Source organism: Setaria viridis, chromosome 2 (assembly GCF_005286985.2).
Source record: "Setaria viridis chromosome 2, Setaria_viridis_v4.0, whole genome shotgun sequence".
Lineage (NCBI taxonomy): Eukaryota > Viridiplantae > Streptophyta > Magnoliopsida > Poales > Poaceae > Setaria > Setaria viridis.
In genome coordinates, this window is record NC_048264.2 from 44,960,049 (window position 1) to 44,980,739 (window position 20,691).

The 20,691-nt window shown below is 46.2% G+C and overlaps 4 protein-coding genes across 5 annotated transcripts; 2 read left to right on the forward strand and 2 right to left on the reverse strand.

Moving 5' to 3' along the window:
- Positions 1-3,168: 3,168 nt before the first annotated feature.
- LOC117842850 (malate dehydrogenase, chloroplastic) lies at positions 3,169-5,513 on the reverse strand. The gene is made up of 2 exons (XM_034723374.2): positions 5,298-5,513; positions 3,169-4,490 (listed from the first exon to the last, which is right to left on the reverse strand). Exon 2 carries the CDS (start codon positions 4,478-4,480, stop codon positions 3,308-3,310), a length of 1,173 nt encoding a protein of 390 aa, XP_034579265.1. The 5' UTR covers positions 4,481-4,490; positions 5,298-5,513; the 3' UTR covers positions 3,169-3,307.
- A 3,232-nt stretch (positions 5,514-8,745) lies between these two features.
- Positions 8,746-13,716, forward strand: LOC117842849 (probable glucomannan 4-beta-mannosyltransferase 7). The gene is made up of 10 exons (XM_034723373.2): positions 8,746-8,938; positions 9,085-9,422; positions 9,581-9,679; positions 11,334-11,586; positions 12,063-12,173; positions 12,352-12,488; positions 12,578-12,691; positions 12,776-12,975; positions 13,075-13,266; positions 13,359-13,716. The coding sequence occupies exons 1-10, from the start codon at positions 8,830-8,832 to the stop codon at positions 13,516-13,518; spliced, it is 1,713 nt and encodes a 570-aa protein (XP_034579264.1). The 5' UTR covers positions 8,746-8,829; the 3' UTR covers positions 13,519-13,716.
- Positions 13,717-13,871: 155 nt separating this feature from the next.
- On the reverse strand, positions 13,872-17,839 carry LOC117842851 (defective in cullin neddylation protein AAR3). 2 transcript variants are annotated; one of them, XM_034723376.2, is made up of 9 exons: positions 17,576-17,839; positions 16,628-16,712; positions 16,010-16,058; positions 15,854-15,929; positions 15,672-15,754; positions 15,025-15,121; positions 14,851-14,896; positions 14,487-14,554; positions 13,872-14,393 (listed from the first exon to the last, which is right to left on the reverse strand). In XM_034723376.2, the coding sequence occupies exons 1-9, from the start codon at positions 17,646-17,648 to the stop codon at positions 14,077-14,079; spliced, it is 894 nt and encodes a 297-aa protein (XP_034579267.1). In that variant the 5' UTR covers positions 17,649-17,839; the 3' UTR covers positions 13,872-14,076. The 2 variants fall into 2 exon arrangements, with proteins under 2 accessions (XP_034579267.1, XP_034579266.1); XM_034723375.2 differs by lacking the exons at positions 16,628-16,712; positions 17,576-17,839 and adding an exon at positions 16,148-16,621.
- Positions 17,840-18,466: 627 nt separating this feature from the next.
- On the forward strand, positions 18,467-19,544 carry LOC117843102 (probable E3 ubiquitin-protein ligase RHC1A). The gene has a single exon (XM_034723668.2). The coding sequence runs from the start codon at positions 18,726-18,728 to the stop codon at positions 19,299-19,301; it is 576 nt and encodes a 191-aa protein (XP_034579559.1). The 5' UTR covers positions 18,467-18,725; the 3' UTR covers positions 19,302-19,544.
- Positions 19,545-20,691: the final 1,147 nt, after the last annotated feature.

Here is a 20,691-nt window from a genome sequence, read left to right on the forward strand (position 1 = left end):
AGAACAAGAATAAAAGAAGGGAAGGGGCCCAACAAAGGTAGCATCTGTTTTGTGCTAAAACATGCTTTGCCATGAAAGAACAGAAATCGCTTGGTATGTGTAATTGAAAAAAAAAACATATTGTTGAAATGCTTCGAATCAACATGTCAATTACATCGAAGGAAGAACACGCTCAAGGGTTACTATGTCTAATTGCTGTTGCTGTGTAATTCTACGCATTCATGGTAGAGGATCCCCACGACTGTGGATTTTTTTATTTTTAACCCATTTTAAATATATTTTTTAAAATAACCTCTCCCGAACTTTATTTGCACGGCGTTACCCTTTTGGTCCCACCGTGCGCCGTGGCGCGGCAGTTAGCCGTTGTCGCGCCACATGCAGCAGCGCGACTATGCTGGTGCGGCGAGGCAAGCCGCGCCAACGCGACGTTGACTAGGTGAGGCGTTGCCGCGCCACATGCAGCGGCTACATGACGCTTGTCGCGCTAGACCGCCTGGCGTGGCAGTGGCATACAGGCCAGCGCGAGAACTTCTCCTTCCCTCTCCCTCCTTTCTTCCAGCTGCTGCCCCTGGCCGAGCCGACCCTTCTTCTCGCCGCCAGCCGCCGCGCCCCCTGATTCCCCCCAAATCTGGCATTTTCTAGTGGGAAAAGTGGGGGGAATCGATCCCACGTCCTTGGGAAGGTATTCCGCCACTTTTTCCTTGTTTTACGGTTACATTTCGTAGATATTTGAACAATTAGGTTAGGCTAGGGTTAGGGTAAGATGTTGAATGTTGAATCAATGGAAGTTCATGTGATAGATAGGAGTCGCAATACACTTCTAGGTATTGTTCTGCCCCTGGATTTGACGTTTAGAAAATGTAACATATGCTTGATTTGAGATTTTGGTAATGATTTAGTTGGAGGTATGCAATGTAGATGAATGATAGAATTGTTGGTAATGATTTAGTTGGAGGCATGCAATGTAGATGAATAATGTAAATGAATGGTTAGACCTATTCGTTGGCAACACAATCGTATTGTTCAAAAATCTAAATTCATGTTTGCTCACTTGTTGTGTAGGTGTGATGTCGGCGACCGGGTATAAATACAAGTGGCGCATGGGCTATATACAGTACCCAAGAGTCGAATGCAGATGCTCCCGTACCTCCAACCCTTTTGGTCCCAGATTGTAGACGTGGCGTGCCAGCTGAGGTGAAACAATCAAGGCACCCAAAAACCGCTGGAAGAGCCTACTATGTGTGCAAGTGGAAGTTTGATCCTATACCTGCAAGTCCTTGTTATTTTTCCAGTGGATAGATGGACTCAAGAAATATGATCCTAGGATCCGCCTATTCCCATACGATAGGACGAAGCTTGAACATTACCAGCAGTTCAGACGTTGGGTTCCTCCTCCACCAAACCCACCTCCAATGACCGAAGAGGAGAAGCAGGAGGCTGCCTGCAAGCGTGTGAGGGATCGTCCCTTGTGTAAGTATGGAGTTGCTACTAAGCTTATGCTTCCTAATATAGGGGTTCCACCTAAGTTCACTCCATTTTTCTGATGCTCACTAAAGACACATGTACATTTTGTACCATAATGTTTCAAGCTTTTGCAAGTCGCACTTATATTTTTTTAGATGTAGCGTGTAATCTTCTCATTCTTTATACGTAGGACGGATGACCACTATGTGATTTCAATGAGTATATCCATGGGCCTAAGCTGTTGTGGCCAACGGAGGAGCAAGTGCGGGAGTTCGAGACTGGAAAGGCACCATGACCATGTGAGTCATTTTCTAGTGATAGATGCAAGTGTGGTATATTGGTTACGTAAGGTATGGTGTCCTCCAAGCTTGGCTATGGTTGGTTCTGTGGCAATGCATATGGCGAGTATTGGGTGCAGAACTTTTCACATTTTTTTTTGTGATGATTTATGTATTTTTTTGTTGAGTTTGAAGACTTTTTGTAGGAGGGAAGGACATGCAATTGAGAAAGCTTTTATAGTCGAGATGGTCTAATATTAAAGTTGGGTCATACATTGGAACCATGGAAATCAAGAGAAACTAACCACGAAACAAAATTATTGCTAAATCCAAAAGAAGGCAGCACCAAACCTAAACGCTAAAGCTAGAGTAATTTCAAACAATAAGATGCGAGACAAAAAGAATCCAGCAACCAGATCGCACATCACAAAGCTAAATCAGCTAGCACAGAATCTAACAGAATTCATTGCAAGAATTCTGTCAACAGATATATATAGCAAAACTAATACAATAGTATTATGTTGTATTATTGATAGTAAATGGGTTAGCTAAATAAGCAATTTCTACCATCGACAGCTATAGGATACACAAAGAATCAAAGATTGTTTAACAGAGAAGCGAACCAAAGCCAGGCCTGATGAGATTATGGATGGAGAACTCACTGGTGTCCTCGGAAGAACCGTAGTAGCCGGACCATAAATCGTTCCACTGACGGCGATACTCGCTAACCGTCATCCAGGAGGATTCATCCATTTGAATCACATTCACATCTGGATCTGCTTTGTTTTGCTCCTCCATCCGAGGCTCCACCTCATCTTCCTCTTCGTCGTCGTCTGTCTCCCGCCCCTCAGACATCCTCCTCCCGCAGTCCCGATGCGAAATCGAACCCGCCGGCGAAGTCACCTCCCCCCACCCCTTCGCGAACAGCCTCCTCCTGCGCTCCCGGTGCGAGATCGCCTCGGCCGGCAGATTCTCCATTTCCGGAATAGAGTCCTTGCTGCTCTTGCTGCTCCTCCTCCTACTACTCGCCACCTCATCGTCCAATCTGCGGCCGCTCGTCCAGAGCAAAAGCCGGATTGCCCTCGCCGACGTTCCCTCTGGGCAGGAAGCTCTAGATCGGTCTGGTTCTTCTGTCCTTTTGGGTGGCCTGCGTCGCGCAAATAGGGCTGTACGCCTGCACGACTTCCGGCTAGTACGTGCTCAACTCGGCCCATCGGACGAGTCCTAGTCCGCTTAGAATAATTTTTTTGAAATAAAAGTCCGCTTAGAATAATGCCGAGCCAGCGCTAACCTTGTCTGTCCTTTTTTTGTCCAACGATCGCACTTGAAACTGATGTCTCGAAAATCAAAAGAATTTGGTTGTAAAGTTATGTGTGTGATGCACCTGAAACTGAACCGGGTTGCAGTTTCGTGACAGTGTTCAGTGTAATCAGAATTCTTTTCACTGTTCCGTCCAACCTCCAGTAGAAAAGAATGTTGGGTGCGCACTGTGCAGTGCTCCAAAACCGGCACAGCCAAGCCAAGCACCCAGAGACCTGACACAAAACGGCAGTCAATAAGCAGGTTCAGTTCAACGCGGCCTCCTGCTGCTGCTGCGCGTAGGCGACGCCCTTGTCGATGCTGGCCTTGAGCTGCGGCTTGAGCGCCTCCAGCGCGCGCGCCTCGTACTCCGAGAGCCCCCTGAGCTCCGACGCCACCACCTCCTCCATCCCTTCCCTCCCGAGCTTCACTCTGGACGCGAAGAACGGGAGCTCCGGCACCACCTGGGACTGCACGTACGCGCACTCGTACACGTCGCCGTCGCCGTCGAGCCCCCGCAGCGACGCCTCCACGAACCGCGCCGCCGCGTACGCCATCGACAGCGTCGCGGACCCGGCGCCGGCCTTGGCCTCCACCACCTCGGTGCCGGCGTTCTGGACCCTCGCCGTGAGCTCTTCCACCTCCTCGTCCGTGAACGGCGCCTTGGGCCGCGCCTTCGACAGCAGCGGCAGGATGGTGGCCCCCGAGTGGCCGCCGACGACCGGCACGTCGACGTCGGCCAGCGGGAGGCCCTTCCTCGCCGCGACGAACGCGTTGGCGCGCACCACGTCCAGGGTCGTGACGCCGAACAGCTTCCGCGGGTCGTACGCGCCCTTCTGCTTCAGTACCTCGGCCGCGATCGGGACCGTGGAGTTCACCGGGTTGCTGATGATGTGGACCAGCGCGCCAGGCGCGTGCTCCGCCACCGCCTCCGCGAGCTCCTTCACGATGCCGGCGTTGACGCTGAACAGGTCGTCCCGCGTCATGCCGGGCTTCCGGGGCACGCCGGCGGGGATGACCACCACGTCCGCGCCGGCCAGGCTGCTGGGGAGCTCGTCCTTGCCGGTGAAGCCGGCGACCTCCGCGGGAGTGTTGCAGTGGCTGAGGTCGGCGGTGATCCCCTTGACGTTGGCGATGTCGTACAGGTGAAGCGCCGAGACGAGCGGGGACATCTTGATCAGGAGCGAGAGCGGCTGCCCGATATCACCCGCCGCGCCGAGGATGGCCACCTTGTACCTGCCGGTGCCGGCCTGCGCGACGATGACACGCTTCGCGGCGCGTAGTCTTCTTGGTCCTCCCGATTTCAGATTGGCGGTGTGCCGGTGGGAGCTGGAAGCACTGAATTGTTGCGCATTGAAGGTACTGGCTCCGTGTCGAAGCTGATGCTCTCTGCAAGGAACTGAAGCGAAGGATAGGGCTGCGATTGCTGCCGCCGCCATTTCTTAGGATCTGCGAAAACAATGCAGAGACATTCAGTTGTTCAGACCTGAAGCTTCAGTACTACGTAGAATTGAAAAATCAGTAGCACAAATATTCAGTTGTTAGTAGCACATCTATTCGGCTCAAAGCAAACATGCGGGCCAGCACTCCAGCGAGGCCCTTGAAGATCAGAGGCCCAAAAATTGCGGAGTATCTCGCAGGTTGATTCGGCCCAAATAAAATTGGATCGCGATGCGCTATCTATTCGGCACACCAGCTGCCGACCCAGCAGCGCTATGAATGCACTCGCCTCACGCTCCCCTCGTTGGCGAATGGCGATTGCCTGACTGATGTTGCCCTCCAACAGAGCAGCGTCGTCCACTCGTATTCAAGCAGGTTCCACTTCTGCTTCTACCTCCCATTTTCCCAATGCCGCACCTCCACCGCGGAGATTGACACTGCGTCGGCGCGGCAAGCTAACTCGTACACCCGAACGCCACTCAATTCCCAAAATTCACCGTGCGCACACCGCCGTCTTTCTATAATTCTATCCCCCAAACCAAAATCGTCTCCACTTGCCCTGCGGCGGCACGCAGGCTCTGAGGCTCAGGCAGGCGGCAGCCCTGCTCGCTCCTTAATCAGATGGTTCCCAGTATCTTACTACTAGTGATCACCGAGTCCGTAGGCGAGACGTACGGCAGCCGGCAATTGCCGCCTCCACGCCGCCCGAACTCTTCGAATCCGGCCATTTTGCACGCGCGAAGAGCAAGCGCTGAAGCATACACGTGGAGAGAAAGAACAGAGAAGTAAGCAGGAGATGGAGGAAGAGGCGAGCACCTGACAGGATAGCACGAGCGGCGGAGACGGAGCCCGTGGTGCGCGGGAGAGAGAAGACCACACAAGCCCAGTGTTGTGGTGAACTGGTGAAGTCTCGGGCTGTGTTCTTGTGATCTCACCGAAGTCACGAGAGCGGAGAGCCTACCAGAGCCAGAACTCTACAGGAGAGGAGAGGATGATGCGTGTGGCTGTGGATTTTTCCTACCAGAAATTTGAGATAAAACGCGTGGGAAACTCGCTATTTCCCTGAGAAACTACCAGCGTACCAATAGCAGCAGTGCTTGCTGTCCAGGCCCAAACAATGCAACAGCATCGATCTTGGAGCAGTTTGTTCAGTGAATTTTTTTAGGAAGTGAAATAGTTTGGTTATTTGCATGCTGCGACTAAGACTTAATTTTTTTAAGAAAATTATTCATCCGCTTTTTCTTTCCTTTTCTTTTCGAAAAAGGAACTATAGCAGAAGTACGATTTTCAACCCATAACTACAAAACCGGATAGAAACGACAATCCAACTATCAAAACCAGGAATATTTGGTCCTTTAGGTGGTTTTGCATTTTTCTAGAAATTTAAAAAGTTTTGAGTTAATCAAAAAAGTTCATAATTAATTTATTTCAAATTAAAAAAATATGAAGTTTGTACTAGAAGTTTTTTAAAAAATGCTATTGCTGGTACTCTAAATAGAGTTGTTTACATCATATTTGTTACTATTATTAGTATTTTATTGCTCATAATAAAACACAAGGAACACGAACAACTAAGGATCAAATAATGCTAAATAGAACACTGACAGATAGCTTTCATTTTTAGAAATTTTTTTGTACCAATTTGATATTTTTCCTTTAAAAAAAGAATGTGACTCGAAAGCAGACATGGCACTTTCAGTGAGGAGGAATCAAGCCACCAACCATCAGCATCAGAGGATTGAGGACTCGTCACTTTCTTCAAATAGTACTGGTGAATTCAAATATGCCCATTAGCATCCAAAATTGCACCAGATGATTGACGCCGGTCTCGTTCACTGGAGGATGGAGGTGGTGCCCACATTCTACATGAGGATTTGGCAAAACGAATATATTTGACCTTTAATTTAGCTCATGGGTGGAGTACACAAATTCTTTCTGAAAATGGATGTAGCTGGGCTTTTTGTTTGCGTCCATGGACACAAACATCATCAGGACACTTCATACACATAATCTACTCCCACCATTCAAAAATGTAAGACTTGTTTTGAGTTGCCATGGTAAACTAAAATGCTTATAGCAATAAAATCATAACCAGAATGTCAATCGAGTGATATTATTTTCGTAAAACAAAATTATATTAGGTGATGCTAATTATGGCTCAAAGATTATAAGATTTTAATCTTGAAATGCATGTGCACCTTATACATTTTTTGGGATGGAGTATGTAACAGACTTGACAGAGATTATTGGGGCTACTGAGGCGACCTAACAAGAGTTTACAACCTTTTCCTCTTGCTTGCCTCCCTGTTTGCCTCCTAGATCTTCAAAGAGCCTCGTAGCAAAAAGATTCTCAATCAGGGGTCCACTTCTTTTTCTGATACAAGTTCCCATCTTGTGAAAATTTCTAACACTTTTTTTCTTTAGTGGATACTACCGTGGGCGTAGGAGTGGTAAAGAACCCTCTAATTTAACCTAGCAAATTTAAAGTTCAGACTCAATAAAGATCAGACCGTAATAATATATGATTTTAAGTTAAAAATGGATAAAGCTGAGTTCGATTGTGAAGAAGGCACGAGAGTCATGATCCATTACCACTCCTAACCTATTTGGGCGCGGCTTGCATTGTCATCCCATCGGACCGAAAGAGTGTTTATTATATTGCAATTAGGAAACGGTTCACGTTCCAAATCCACGTGCCATGCACTGACACAGAGCCTGAAATCAAATGCAAAAGTTTTCCTTTGAAGTATCATCTCGAAAGTACCTAACTGACACTTCACCATTGACACAGCAAGGCAGGCAGGTAGCATCAGCTTGCTCATCCTTGGAGCCTCACAGCTCGGAGTTCAGACAAAAGTAGGCCAAAGACAGGTGTCCAATAGTGAATTCAAACAAATCAGGGTTGCCTACTTGCCTGCACATACTCTATCCAAAATCATGCAAGAGGCCAGCTAAACACTTCTCGAATCTCGAAGATAGGCATCCCTCACCGGAACTCCATGGCGTCACCCCATATAAAACTGGCAAATCCTCACCGCATCGGTCATCATGCCACTCCAATCATTGACTCGATATGAGCAATTCATGAACAGAAAGGATTAGCAAAGGATGAGCCCTTTCCTTCGTATCATGATGATTGTGGGGTCCACTTGCCCTACATGACAATTGGTACTGTACATAGGTATCGGAATTTTATCTTCCAGGGAGGCTCAGGACCTATTTGAGGTTGGGCAGCATATTCCATGGAATAAAAAATGTGAATTATGAGCCTGGCATGTTTGGATTTACAGTTGTTAATAAAAGGGAGAAATTGCAACTTGCAAGTTGCCATAGCCGTGGACCCAAGCGAGTTTACAGGCCAACCCCGATCAGATCTGCAACGAGGCTGCTGCTGGGGTTCCAAGATGCGATGACGACTCGACGAGGAAGGGCGCTCATTGGATCTGCATCTGCGTGCCCACGGCACGCTGCGAAATTTACGGTCGTCAGAGAGCAAATGCTAGATACCCAAGGAACGTGCACCCAAGAGCCACCTCAGCCGCAGACCGCTCGTCACATGGGCCAGGATTCGCTCTGGTGGTACTGGTGGCTTTACTTGCTTATTGCTATGTGTACAGGCAAACTAGGCGAAGTAAATAGATGCAGGAACAACGTGTGAGGAAGCAGTACATGATCCTCTTAGCTTGGATCTGCGAATGATCTAGTTTGGAAGTTGGTACTTATCCATCACAAATGCAATTTAAACAATAAGTACGAATAGTATGCTTCTTTGCATACGTACAGATGCATGTGCTTAAGCATGCTTAAATTCTTGTATACAGTTAAATTGTAGCCATGTAGGCAATACGCATCTGCATTTGTCATTTAAATATCGATACAAAAGCTAGTAGCAGTTGAGGTCGGTACCTGCTACCTGCCTTCCAAATTGAAAGCAATTCCCATCTTTCAACAAAATCACTCCTCTTTTTTTATATACAAATAATGTAATTCTTGGTAACAACACATCTTATTACAGCGCGTCACTCCCTCATCAAAGGTCATATGGCAATATTTATTTATAAAAAAAATAAAAGGTCTTATGGCAATATAGAAAGTTCGCATTGCAATACAGTAATTACTCATTGTTTAATCCTAATCTTACCCAGGTACACCGTACAGGTCGTCCATCAGTGCAACAAATCAAAACGCAACTTAAACAACAGAAAAAAAAAAGAGGAGTAAAAAAGTGGCGTGGGCTTAAGAAAAGCCCCCAGTGGCATCGGCGGGCGCATCACGCAGTCGCCCTCCGCTCCATCGCCCCTTCTCCTCCCCCGGTCAGCGGCTCGGCTGCAACCACCGCGCCACCCCAATGGAGGCTGGAGAAATCGGCGGCGCCCTCCTCTTCCTCCTCGCCGCCGCCGCGGCCGTCGCGGCCGCCATCTCCGTCGGCGCGGTCGACTTCAGCCGCTCGCCCACAGGTACACGCATTCACTACTCCCTCCCCCTTTTCCTCCCCTTTCTCGCTCGCTCGAACGCCGCGCTCTCTACAGCTCACGTGATTTGACTTGTCCCGCACCGCTCGCTGGCTCATGGTGCGCTCTCTTCTCCTGCTTTGCTTCCGCAGCGGGCGTGCCGCTCGGGTTCCAGCAGGCGGTGTCCTGGCTCATCGGCGTCCTCGACGGCACGTCCTCCGCGGCGGCGGACGTGTACGGGGCGTGGGTGGCGGTGCGGGCCGGGGTGATCGCGCCGGTGCTGCAGGTGGCGGTGTGGGCTTGCATGGTGATGTCCGTGATGCTGGTGGTGGAGGCCGTGTACAACAGCGTGGTCAGCCTCGCCGTCAAGGCCATCGGGTGGCGGCCCGAGTGGAGGTTCAAGTGGGAGCCCCTCGACGGCGACGACGAGAAGGGGAGCGCCCACTACCCCTTGGTGCTGGTCCAGATACCCATGTACAATGAGCTGGAGGTGAGAAGAGACCAGCACAGAAAGAGTTGCTAAAATTCGGAAATTATTAGCCATTCATCGATTGATTATTCGGCGAATTGTTCCGTCTCTTGTTGCTTTGTGAGATTAAATATTTATCTTGATGTGCTGCGTTTTCTGTGTGCGGGATGGGCGTGTAGGTGTACAGGCTGTCAATAGCGGCCGCATGTGAGCTGCAGTGGCCGAAGGACAGGATAATAGTCCAAGTGCTGGATGATTCCACCGATCCGTTCATCAAGGTAACTTACACTTGCCTTTCTTAGTTCCTCGTCTTTTGCAGGACTGGGGATTATTCCTATGAAACCTTTTGTTTGGGAGAAGCTATTCATTTAGCTCCATTTAGATCCTATCAGAACAAGTGAGGCATAAACCTATTGCTGGTAGCTGAGGAACACTCAGACTTGTGGAATGAATCAAAAGGATGATAAAAGTTTTGACATGAGACTAACTGGCATAGCCTCATAGGAGCATGCTAATTATTTGGGCTGGCTAAGTGGGTGCAGAGAGAGCATTATCCATTGTGAAGTGAGTAGCTAGTATAAGCATATAACAGATGCCCCTTGTTTGTGCAAGTGCTTTTATGAGATTAGTTAGATGAAAGCAACTTGAGCATTTGGCATAAAGGGTTGCGTCACTTGGATAAAACCTTTCACAATCATAAGTCATCATCCAAACAGGGAGAGATGATTAGAAGTTTTGATGAGGCAAAGACAGATTGTGTGGAAGAACACAACTCGAACGCAGGAATGAGGCTGAGAGTGAGAGCAAAGGTGAATAGTCATCTGGAGTCTGGACCATTCACTCACATGGCCACAGCAGGACGGACCCGGCTGTCTGGGTTTTCCTGCCCATGTCTGCTAGCAGCTTTGTATATGTACTGATAATATTACAGTGAAAATAGCATTATTAGAGATGAGAAACTATTTGGAATCTAACAGTAACAGCCACTGTGGGGTATGAGACTGATAGTATTACTAAACTTTGTCAGCAGCACATGGGAAGTTTACCTTTACCCCTTTATCCTTCTATTGCTGAGACCAGAACACCCTGTATGGTATAACCACATGAGCATAACTACTGCCTCCTGACATTTCACAGCATAACCAGCCCCCTCTGTCGACTTATCTTTGCTTATTCAGAGCCATAGATCTGAGGGAACGGTTCAATAATTGGTGGGGATATTTTTCTTTAGAAATGGATCTCCTTCAGCTCTAAAAAAATCACTTCATAATTTGGACCTCCTGCTATATCGATGCATATGCAGGACTGCTCTTATAAAAAACCCTCAATCTCATCTATTTCCATGGCTTGAAATCAAGATTATGGTCCATTTTCATGCAAAAGTCTTGTGATTTTTCATGACTAATCATGTTCATAAAGTAATGCCCGTTTGAAGCCAATAATTTTATGAAGGAAAGGCAAGTTACCAATAAATTATATGGAATGTGAGAGTACTGATATGAATATTGATTGATCCATTTGGGTTGATTGAATTGGTTCAGCAAATGGGTTGGTTTAGTTTACTGCAATGTAGTAGAAATAGTTTGCAAGCACAACTGCACGAGGAACCTTTGATAAAGCACGGATGGCCTCCCTAGCAAATAGCAGAAGATGTCTTTTGGCCATCGGATATATCGATAATCCATCCTACATTGAGGCACTAGTGTTTATTTTTAAATGAATCATTTTGTGTTGACAAGCAATTAGTTGCAAACCTTTGTCTTACATCTTCAAAAAACATGCAACAAACCTTGTTTAGCATTTCATAGAAAATGAACTGCCATTACAACAGTGCAACCATCTTGTTGTCATTAATGGGTTTAGATATTCTAGAAGATTATTGGGTCTAAGAAAAAAAAGAATATATGATGACTGGATTACTTCTTGCTGCAGAATTTGGTGGAGCTTGAATGTGAAAACTGGGCCAACAAAGGTGTCAACATTAACTATACCACAAGAACCAGCCGCAAGGGGTTCAAAGCAGGAGCTCTGAAGAAAGGAATGGAATGTGACTATGCAAGGCAAAGCGAATACATAGCCATATTTGATGCTGATTTCCAACCTGAACCGGACTTTCTGCTCCGAACTGTCCCATTCCTTGTGAACAATCCAGAAGTTGCCCTTGTTCAAGCTCGGTGGTCCTTCGGTAAGTACTGTGTTTCCTGTTAGCTCTTGAGCAAACTCTTCCAGCTACCATTCATCACAAATGCAAAGGATTGGGCCCTGGGAAATATTTCTCAGTTCTCATGTCAAACTTGCCAGATATGCTCCCACGTTCAAGCATATCACCATAATGGAGTACTTTCTCCATATTCAGATGTCTTTCTTGTAAGAACTGAGAACTGCACAAGTGGTTCATACAACTAGCACAAGGAACTTGGAACAGAAAACCTGACTGCTTTGGCCTCAGAAAATAAATCTCTCCTTGTATATTCATGGTATTAAAATATATCTCCCATACACTCCAATGTTTCATGATGATGCCAACCGGAAAGAAGGCATAGAAACAGTTCAAATATAATCTAACTTGAATAAGAAAACTGCTAATGTATAAACTTCTCCAGCAATATAATATTTTATTCACTCTGATCGGTCCAATTCTTAATTGACAGAATTTTGCAGTGAATGACACCACAAGCCTGTTGACAAGGGTACAGAAGATGTTTTTCGATTACCACTTCAAAGTTGAACAAGAAGCAGGATCAGCAACCTTTGCCTTCTTCAGTTTCAATGGTATACATCTTTTAAGACTTCTAATAGTACAACTCCCTTGCTTCTTTTGCATTCAACAAGAGAATTTGTAGTCCACCGCATCCGCATAGCACCTTAGTTCGAAAAGAGGGGGGAACAACCCCAGAATTTCGATGTCAAAACCATACAATCTTCTAATGGCTTGGCGTGTCTATTCTAGGAACTGCTGGAGTGTGGCGTACAGTAGCCATAAAAGAAGCAGGAGGTTGGAAGGATCGCACTACAGTTGAGGACATGGACTTGGCAGTTCGAGCAACCCTAAAGGGTTGGAAATTCGTATATGTTGGGGAAGTCAGAGTGAGTAGATCTAATCATATGATAGTGTTTGTCAAAAGTAAACCTGTTTGATGTGATCGTTTGACTATGCAAAAATGTTGTATATGTAGGTCAAGAGTGAACTGCCATCTACTTACAAGGCCTACTGTCGGCAGCAATTCCGGTGGTCCAGTGGTGGTGCAAACTTATTCCGTAAGATGGCAAAGGATGTTTTGGTTGCCAAGGTAAGCTTATGTCCTCCCATGCTAACAGATTATGTCTAGAAAAAAAAAGAATCTAAAAATCAACCCCATTTGTTTTACCACTAGGATGTATCACTCCTCAAGAAGACCTATATGCTCTATAGCTTCTTCTTGGTGCGGAGAGTTATAGCGCCAACCGCTGCCTGTATTCTCTACAATATCATACTCCCCATTTCAGTCACAATCCCGGAGCTGTACTTACCAGTCTGGGGTATCGCCTATATTCCCACGGTGCTTACCATAGTCACAGCCATAAGACATCCAAAGTAAGTTTCTATGTAACTGTGCCATGAGTTCTAAAACTACGTTGTCCATCTGTCCTTTCACCAGGACTAAAGCTAATGTACTTCAATTTATCTCTGCAGAAATCTACACATAATGCCATTTTGGATTTTGTTTGAGAGTGTGATGACAGTGCGTCGCATGAGAGCTGCACTGACAGGACTGCTGGAATTAGAAGGATTTAACCAGTGGGTTGTGACCAAGAAGGTGGGGAATGATCTAGCGGACAGTGAAGTTCCCTTGCTTCAGAAAACCCGGAAAAGGTTAAGGGACAGGTAAATTGTCTCAGCTAACGTTTTCTGGATTAGTAAGTTATGCTAGCAGACACCACACCGCATACATTATTGATACTGTGTTTCCCTTTCAGAGTTAATTTCCAAGAGATTGGATTTTCGGTGTTTGTCTTCCTATGTGCATCATACAACCTCGCGTTCCATGGGACAACAAGCTACTACATATATCTATATCTCCAGGGATTAGCATTTTTATTGCTAGGGTTCAACCTCACAGGAACTTGTTCTTGCTGACAAGTGACAATGGCAAGATTGTATGAATCGCTGCTTTACAATCATTTTCTTGGTATAAGTCCACCAGGTTACATTTCAGATGATTTAGATCTTAGATGCACAGAAAGGTGTTGTTATCCCGTGTGCTCACAACGGTTTTCACCAGTGATAATTTTTTTCCCTAGCTATTAATGCAGAATGGCCTATCTTGCAATACAATGTCATCTCACAAGTAAAAAAAAGATGGGAATGTGTTGGTTCTCTAGCACTTATTCGCCATGTTCTTTATGCAAGCAGTGTTGCATGGGATATGCTGCCAAGCAAGCTCAATCGACAATTGCCCTCATCACGCTGATACAGTTGACATAGGAAAATATTACAAAAAATGCCTTCAATGATGAGACGTGGATGGCACATGCTCCGCTGTGAGTTATACAGCATCATTCGAGTACAAAAGAATAATATCACCTCTAAAAAAATTGACTAAATACACACGCTGGAAGATAGTGGCACTTAAGTTTGGAATGTATGCAGATTATGGCTGCCACAAAATGACTAACCTATGCATTCCTGGTTATATCAAAAGGAGCATTTCATCGAGATGCAACCCTCGAACCCTTTTGACAGGGCATCCTCAACATTACAAGGCGAGTTCTGAAGACAGCCCCTTGGATTGTGTAAATTCGTATCCTCGAGGTAGTCTGAGCAACTATTTGAGAAATCTGTACCTTTGTTGGATTCCCCCACTCCATAGTTAGTGCCATGACTTTCCTTCAGTCGTTTTATTGGTGTCAGATGGACAGAGCGTGTAAAACTATCCGAAAGCTCTACATCCTCCTCATTGGACCTAAAGTGAGGAGGGCATTTCCTCTTTGATCCAGGTAGAAGGTCCAGTCCTGTAATACCACATTCAGAAGTCGGAACAGAGTGATAATGTGAAGCCAACTAAACAAACTACTAGTAAACATAACAATACATTGAGATAATACCTTTAAATGTACTGGAAATGGTACATTGTGATTCCATCGCACTGCTGCAGTCAGTGGAGTGATAAATTCTGCATTAAACAAGTGGAGACACATAAGCCAGTGCACAACTAGGACATGCACTATTCACCAGTGCAATGAGATTGCTACCATGCACAGGAGGTATATTGACATCACAAAGCCAATCAGTGGAAACCAAAATTCACTAAGGTAATTATACATCTCAACAAATTATATACTTCCATTATTGATTTTAAGTATTACTAACTTGGACAGCACAGCAATGATTATGCTTTATGTTCATGCAACAGGATTAAGGTCAATAAATTGAACTGCAAGAGAACACAAGCATATTGCGGCAGCAGACCTGTGCATTTGCTCCACAAAATCATCAATCAGAACAGGCCAAGCACCTGAAAATAGAGACACAGGCACCGGGAATTAAGAAATTATCTTGACTATCATGGAGTTAAGTCTATGAAGATAGCTCCAGAAATAGAATTGAAAATCAAAGAACTAATCATATAGAAAGAATTTGAACCTCGTGGGTCATAGCCTTCCAGATCTTCATTTACACACCTGCTGAAAGCCAGTAGCTGCTGCCAGGTGTCCTCAGATATGTTGTGGCGTTGGTACTTCTGAGAAAGAAATATTATAGTTTTAGCTAAGAAAAATGCAAGTCTAGCATGGCTAGTCTGCCTTTCTGAAGAGGAAGGAAGAAATATTCAAGAACTCAAAGAGAAAAAGGGTAAATAAGTTACAGCATAAGCTAAACACTCTACATCCCAAATCACTAAAGACAGCCCAAAACTGGAACAAATCATGGGAACTGGAAGATATCAGCCTGATGGATTATCTTCAATATTTCTTGGCAACACAAGATGCCAAATGCTGAGAAAAAAGAACTATGCATTTTGTAACAAATACTAACTAGCATCTTGCATTCTTGCCACAGAAGTTTAGGTTGTACGAGAACATAAGTATCGAGTGGCGTAGTTATCTTCATGCATTATGATAGCCTTGGTAAAGAAATTGTTGGTAGAATCGGACTATAGCATATTGATTTCAACCTTGCTTTTACTAGCCTCTAGGATAACCGAACAAGAATGGAGCATATTAACACTTCATAAACAATCATTAAAAAGTTACCAGAACATATTTGAGGTGAATTATGAACATTTTCTATACCTCAACAAAGTTACACCATCGATCAAGCAACCGGAACCTTCCATTTAGAACAATCTTCCATGCTGCTACAGCTCTCTGAATGGCTATACTCATGAAAAAAATGGGGCATTCCGGATTAGTGTTCTATGGGTATAAGTATACCAGTAGTGTCCACAAACATCCTCGAGAATAAAGGATCTTACTTATACTCTTTTGCCCCTTTTCACGACAGATGAAGAAGACAAAATCGTAGAAGCAACTGAATAGGCCCATATCCTCCTAAAAGAGAAGGCTCTCAGTTAACATAAGGTAGTGAAGATCTATAAAATCTCTTAAGCATCTTGGAGAGCATCACTTACTAAATCAATAAATGGCATGAGCTTTGGAATGTCAGCGAATATTCCATCCCTGCATGAATTAGGTGTTTAATCACACGAAGGTTTAACATAGGATGCAGAGTAAAATAGAAGCAAACGCGATACAAAAAAGAATCATACATTATTACTGTATGGGGCATTATGCAGGTTTATATGACCTGGGCTGGTTAAGGATGCCAGTGTTTGTCTTGGCCAGGATTTACGAGCCACAAGCAATGGAAACCGCCATGATATTTGTAACATTTGAAGTTTAGCCACCATGATATTAGCACAGGAAAATAAGCTTCAGAATATATATTATATAACTACAGCAACATAAAGATAAGTACAAACAACTATATATATTGTTCTGTTCACATTTTAATCTCAGTCAAACTACACCTCTACCAGATTGTAAATAGAAAGTAATAAGGGTCGATGCATTTCTTTAGTTTTCAGACAATGTTTCTTCTCTCAACTCCGCGTTTGTAGGCAAGAAGGGGGGAAACATGCATAGTCTTATAAAATTCCATTTCATCATGGCAAAAAAGGGGGGAAACCACCACATCCGCTTTTTTTTAGAAGTGCATGGCGTACAAAAGTGTACTCAAGACAGCTAACCTCATTCCTTCGATTCCATCTATAGCGTGTGAAAGCTCAACCAATCCTTGTCTTGCCTTCACGTTTGTACCTCCTGACACAGTACCTAGCAAAACAAAGGCCAAAAGAACCAATTGGATGATATAGTGCCCCAATGAACATAATCTAGCTAACTATTTCAACAAAAGAACAATTCACTGCACATGAAACTTAGCCTTAATTTTGGACAAAAAAAATTATGTACTATTGACGAAGCTTAGTTCTAATTCCAGAGAAAAGTTTGCCAACCCTAGGTGAGGACGATATGATCAAAATGCACAAGAATTATCAAACATATTAGTATAAATTGCAGTAAAGAATGGCATATCATTTTCACGAATCGTTTCTCCAGCATCTACCTTGCTACCAACAAGCACACGCTCAAGTCCTTAATAAGCACTTCTTGGAAATCTTTAACACCCAAGAAGGCAATGCCAACCCTAGGTGAGGACGATATGATCAAAATGCACAAGAATTATCAAACATATACACGCGCGAAGTATAAATTGTGGTAACGAACATCATATCATTTTCCACAAATCGTTCGTCCAGCATCTACCTTGCTACCAACAAGCACACCCTAAGTGCTTAACAAGCACTTCTTGGAAATCTTTAACGCCCAAGAAGGCAAGAACTACTAAGAACGACCTATTTCCGTCAACAAGTCAGACAATTGACCAAGGAATAACCTAAAAGATCACTTCTTTAGTAATCAAAACCACTCGTTTCGAAAAATTCGCAACTTAAACACCACCAGGTTCGTCAAAATTCGCAGAAAGAAAGAAAAGGCCGCCCAAGAATCCAAAAGGCGAACCACTGAAAACCCACCTAAACCCGCAAGCCGCTACCGAAGGGAATCCACCGTAACCCTTTACCTACGGATCGACCGAAACACCCGCGAGAAAGCGAATTCGGCGGCGGGGAGCTCACCGTAGTACTTGGCGAAAGCCTCGGCGGCGGCTGGGCACGCGGCCGCGGCGGCCACGAAGCCTTCGGATCCCATGGGCCAGGCAGCGGATCCGAGCCAGGGAACCCTATGCCCCGAGCCTCGCCGCCGGCGGGGTAACAACCACCAGTCCACCGCCTCCCTCCCCCCGATCTTACGTGCGAGCCGACACGGACGCGAGCGCGAGAAGCAAGAGGTGAGAGGGAGGGAGATGAGAGGGAGAGAGGCGTCGAGTTCAGGTGGGCCAGGGTGTCAGGCATGTGCGGGTGTGAAAGCGCCATAAGACAACGGTGACGGTGCGCGGAGGTGGACGGAGGATTCATCTGAGACGTCGACGCCTGGTTGGACGGCTAAGATTCCGTATTGGTCGCGAGCTGGGTCCACGTCGGTATCAAATCCAGCTGAAAAATCCTTTTGACTTTGCGTCGCTGTCACTGGGCTTATATAGAAAGATAAATGAATTCCAAAGATAAAAATTAACAGGATATTTTGGGCTCAATTCTAGTTTGCTTTTATCATGGGCCTGCGAGAACAAGCCGTGGGTTTCGGTCCATAAATAAATAGGCCGATACTCGCTCGATTTAGGTCATTCCATCTGAAAGGGCCGAAATTTCTGGGCGCAGAAAGCGAGAAATGGCCCATCATCAGTAACGGATACTTTCGGTCGGCTATCCGTTTCTGTTCTCCCGTTCTCTCCGGCTCTCCGCAACCTTCCAGTGGAGTGTAGAAGCTATCGAGCGCCGTCGTCCCCCGCGTGGACCCCGCAAGTCAGCGACCCAAGAGCCGAGGAAAATATCTGGCCCTGGAAGGTTCCGGAACCACCTGCACATGCTCCTTACCGAACCCAACAAAAACGGCAACGGGTCATCTACCTCCCAACGCGGATGAGGAGAGGCGTGTCCAACCGCCATACGGACCCCGCCGTTTAGTAGGGCCCACAGCTCAGAGACACGAGCCGCCAGCTCCGGAATCTTCCAGAACCTTCACCACACTCTGCCTCCCCAGGTCATATATACCCGCCAATTCAAGCCACCGGAAAATCACACCAAAAATCAAACAAATAAAGTAGTCAGATTCTTTCATTTCTTTCGAGGCTCCACCTCTCTCTCTCGTGCTCGATCGCCTCCTCCTCCCATGGCCTCGGCGAACGACGGCGACCGCGCTGCGGCGGGCATCCTGCGGCTGCTGCTGGGGATGGCAGCGGGGGCGCCGGTCCCCTCGGCAATGCAGCGCGGCGGCGGCGGCGGGTCCGGGGTGCTGGTGGTGCAGCACTTCATCCTGGACGGCGACGGGGACCTGTTCTCGGGCGGGGTCGGCGGCGGCGTGCCGCCGGCGTCGAAGGCCGCGATCGCCGCGCTGAAGGAGGTGAAGGCCGGGGAGGTCGAGGGCGGGGGCCCGCTGGGCGACTGCGCGATCTGCCTGGACGGCGTGGAGGACGCCGGGAAGGAGATGCCGTGCGGGCACCGCTTCCACGGGGAGTGCCTGGAGCGCTGGCTGGGCGTGCACGGCAACTGCCCCACCTGCCGCCACGAGCTGCCGCCGGCGAAGGAGATGGACAACGCGGCGGCGGAGGGCGGCGAGAGGCGCAGGCCGAGGACCGCGGTCCTGGTGAGCTACCTGGTGGTCGGAGGCCAGCGGGAGGAGGCGCAGCAGCAGCAGGAGCCGGAGAGAGAGGAGCCGTGGACCATTAGGATAGAGGACGTGGATTAGGATTAGGATTAGGATTAGGCCTCTAGTCTCTTCCAATTGGTTTACGGATTGGTTTTGAGGTGGAGGTGGTTTTGTACATACTGGTAGATCTGAGTGGTGTGGCCATGGGGAGATATGGGAAATTGTGAATAGTTCGTTATTCCTGAGACGATGTACAACGGGGGTTCAATTTCCTGGATCAATGTTACTCGTTTTCGGAAAGATAAGCAGCTGTTGTGCAAAATTCATGCGAATTCACTCGTTTATCGGTTTTGCTCTCTGTTTCTCGCCATCATTATTGTCGCCTGTGTTGCTGCTCCGGCGTAAGGAGCCGACGGCCTCCCTACCTGCTATAGCTGGAGTTTCTTTTTTCTTTGAAGCGTACAGCTAATAGTCTTTGAAGCGTACAGCTAGTCTCTGTTCATGGATATACGGGTTTTAGTTGAAACCTGATACGTCGATGGGTGTTGGACCTCAATTTGACTTATGAGGATAGGCACACTGCTTTCATGATGTTCAGATTGGCCAATGGGTCAGTGAAACACTGAAACCTGGTCTGTCAGGAGACAAAACTCATGCTGTAACTGATGAACTCTGTTCAGGAGCTGACGGTCAGAAAAATCAGGATGGTGCACAAGTCTGTCCAGAAAAAAATTCAGCTACTCCTGTTCATGCAAATCTTATACTGCAACTGCTGTTACAAATATAAAGTCTAATAACATCATGTATTCGTCGAAACTCAAATAGAAAACACACTATACCAAATTCCTTGTCCCCTCCCTCTGGCAGCATATAAGAATTAATTAAGACATGAGCTGCACTGTTAAACTACAAATTCGCACTTGAATGTCTCTAGTCACTACCGCTTTGCTAGGAACTAGTTCAACGATGGAGCTTGCTAATCTCTGCGCATGTCGTCATGGTTTCCTCAGACATGGGCGACTGGGTTCCTCCCTCAGCAAAAGCCTCCATCAGACATGTCGTCTATCCCGCCCTGGAACTCTACGTGAGTACAAAATTCAAGTGCTCTTTCTTCCAAAGTTTAGCATTTCCTCGAAGTAGAGAGACAAAAAGCACAGGAAACACGCCCAGAATAAAATAGACTTAGAGATCCATACTGACTTACAAGCAACATTTTCAGCATAAATAGTTAAGATTCCGAAACTACAATACATTAAGCAGACTAATTACAGCAACATCTTACAAAAGCCTGCATCAATAATCCATACGTAGCATTGGGTTCCTTGGAAAAAAACCAACTCATCTCTCATAGCAGGGTTATTGCCTTATGATGGCTCACATTCCAACTTCCAGATTCCTTAGAAAAAAAACCAATTCATCTCTCATAGCAGGGTTACTGCCTTATGATGTCTCACATTCCAACTTTCGGATTCCTTAGAAAAAAACCAAT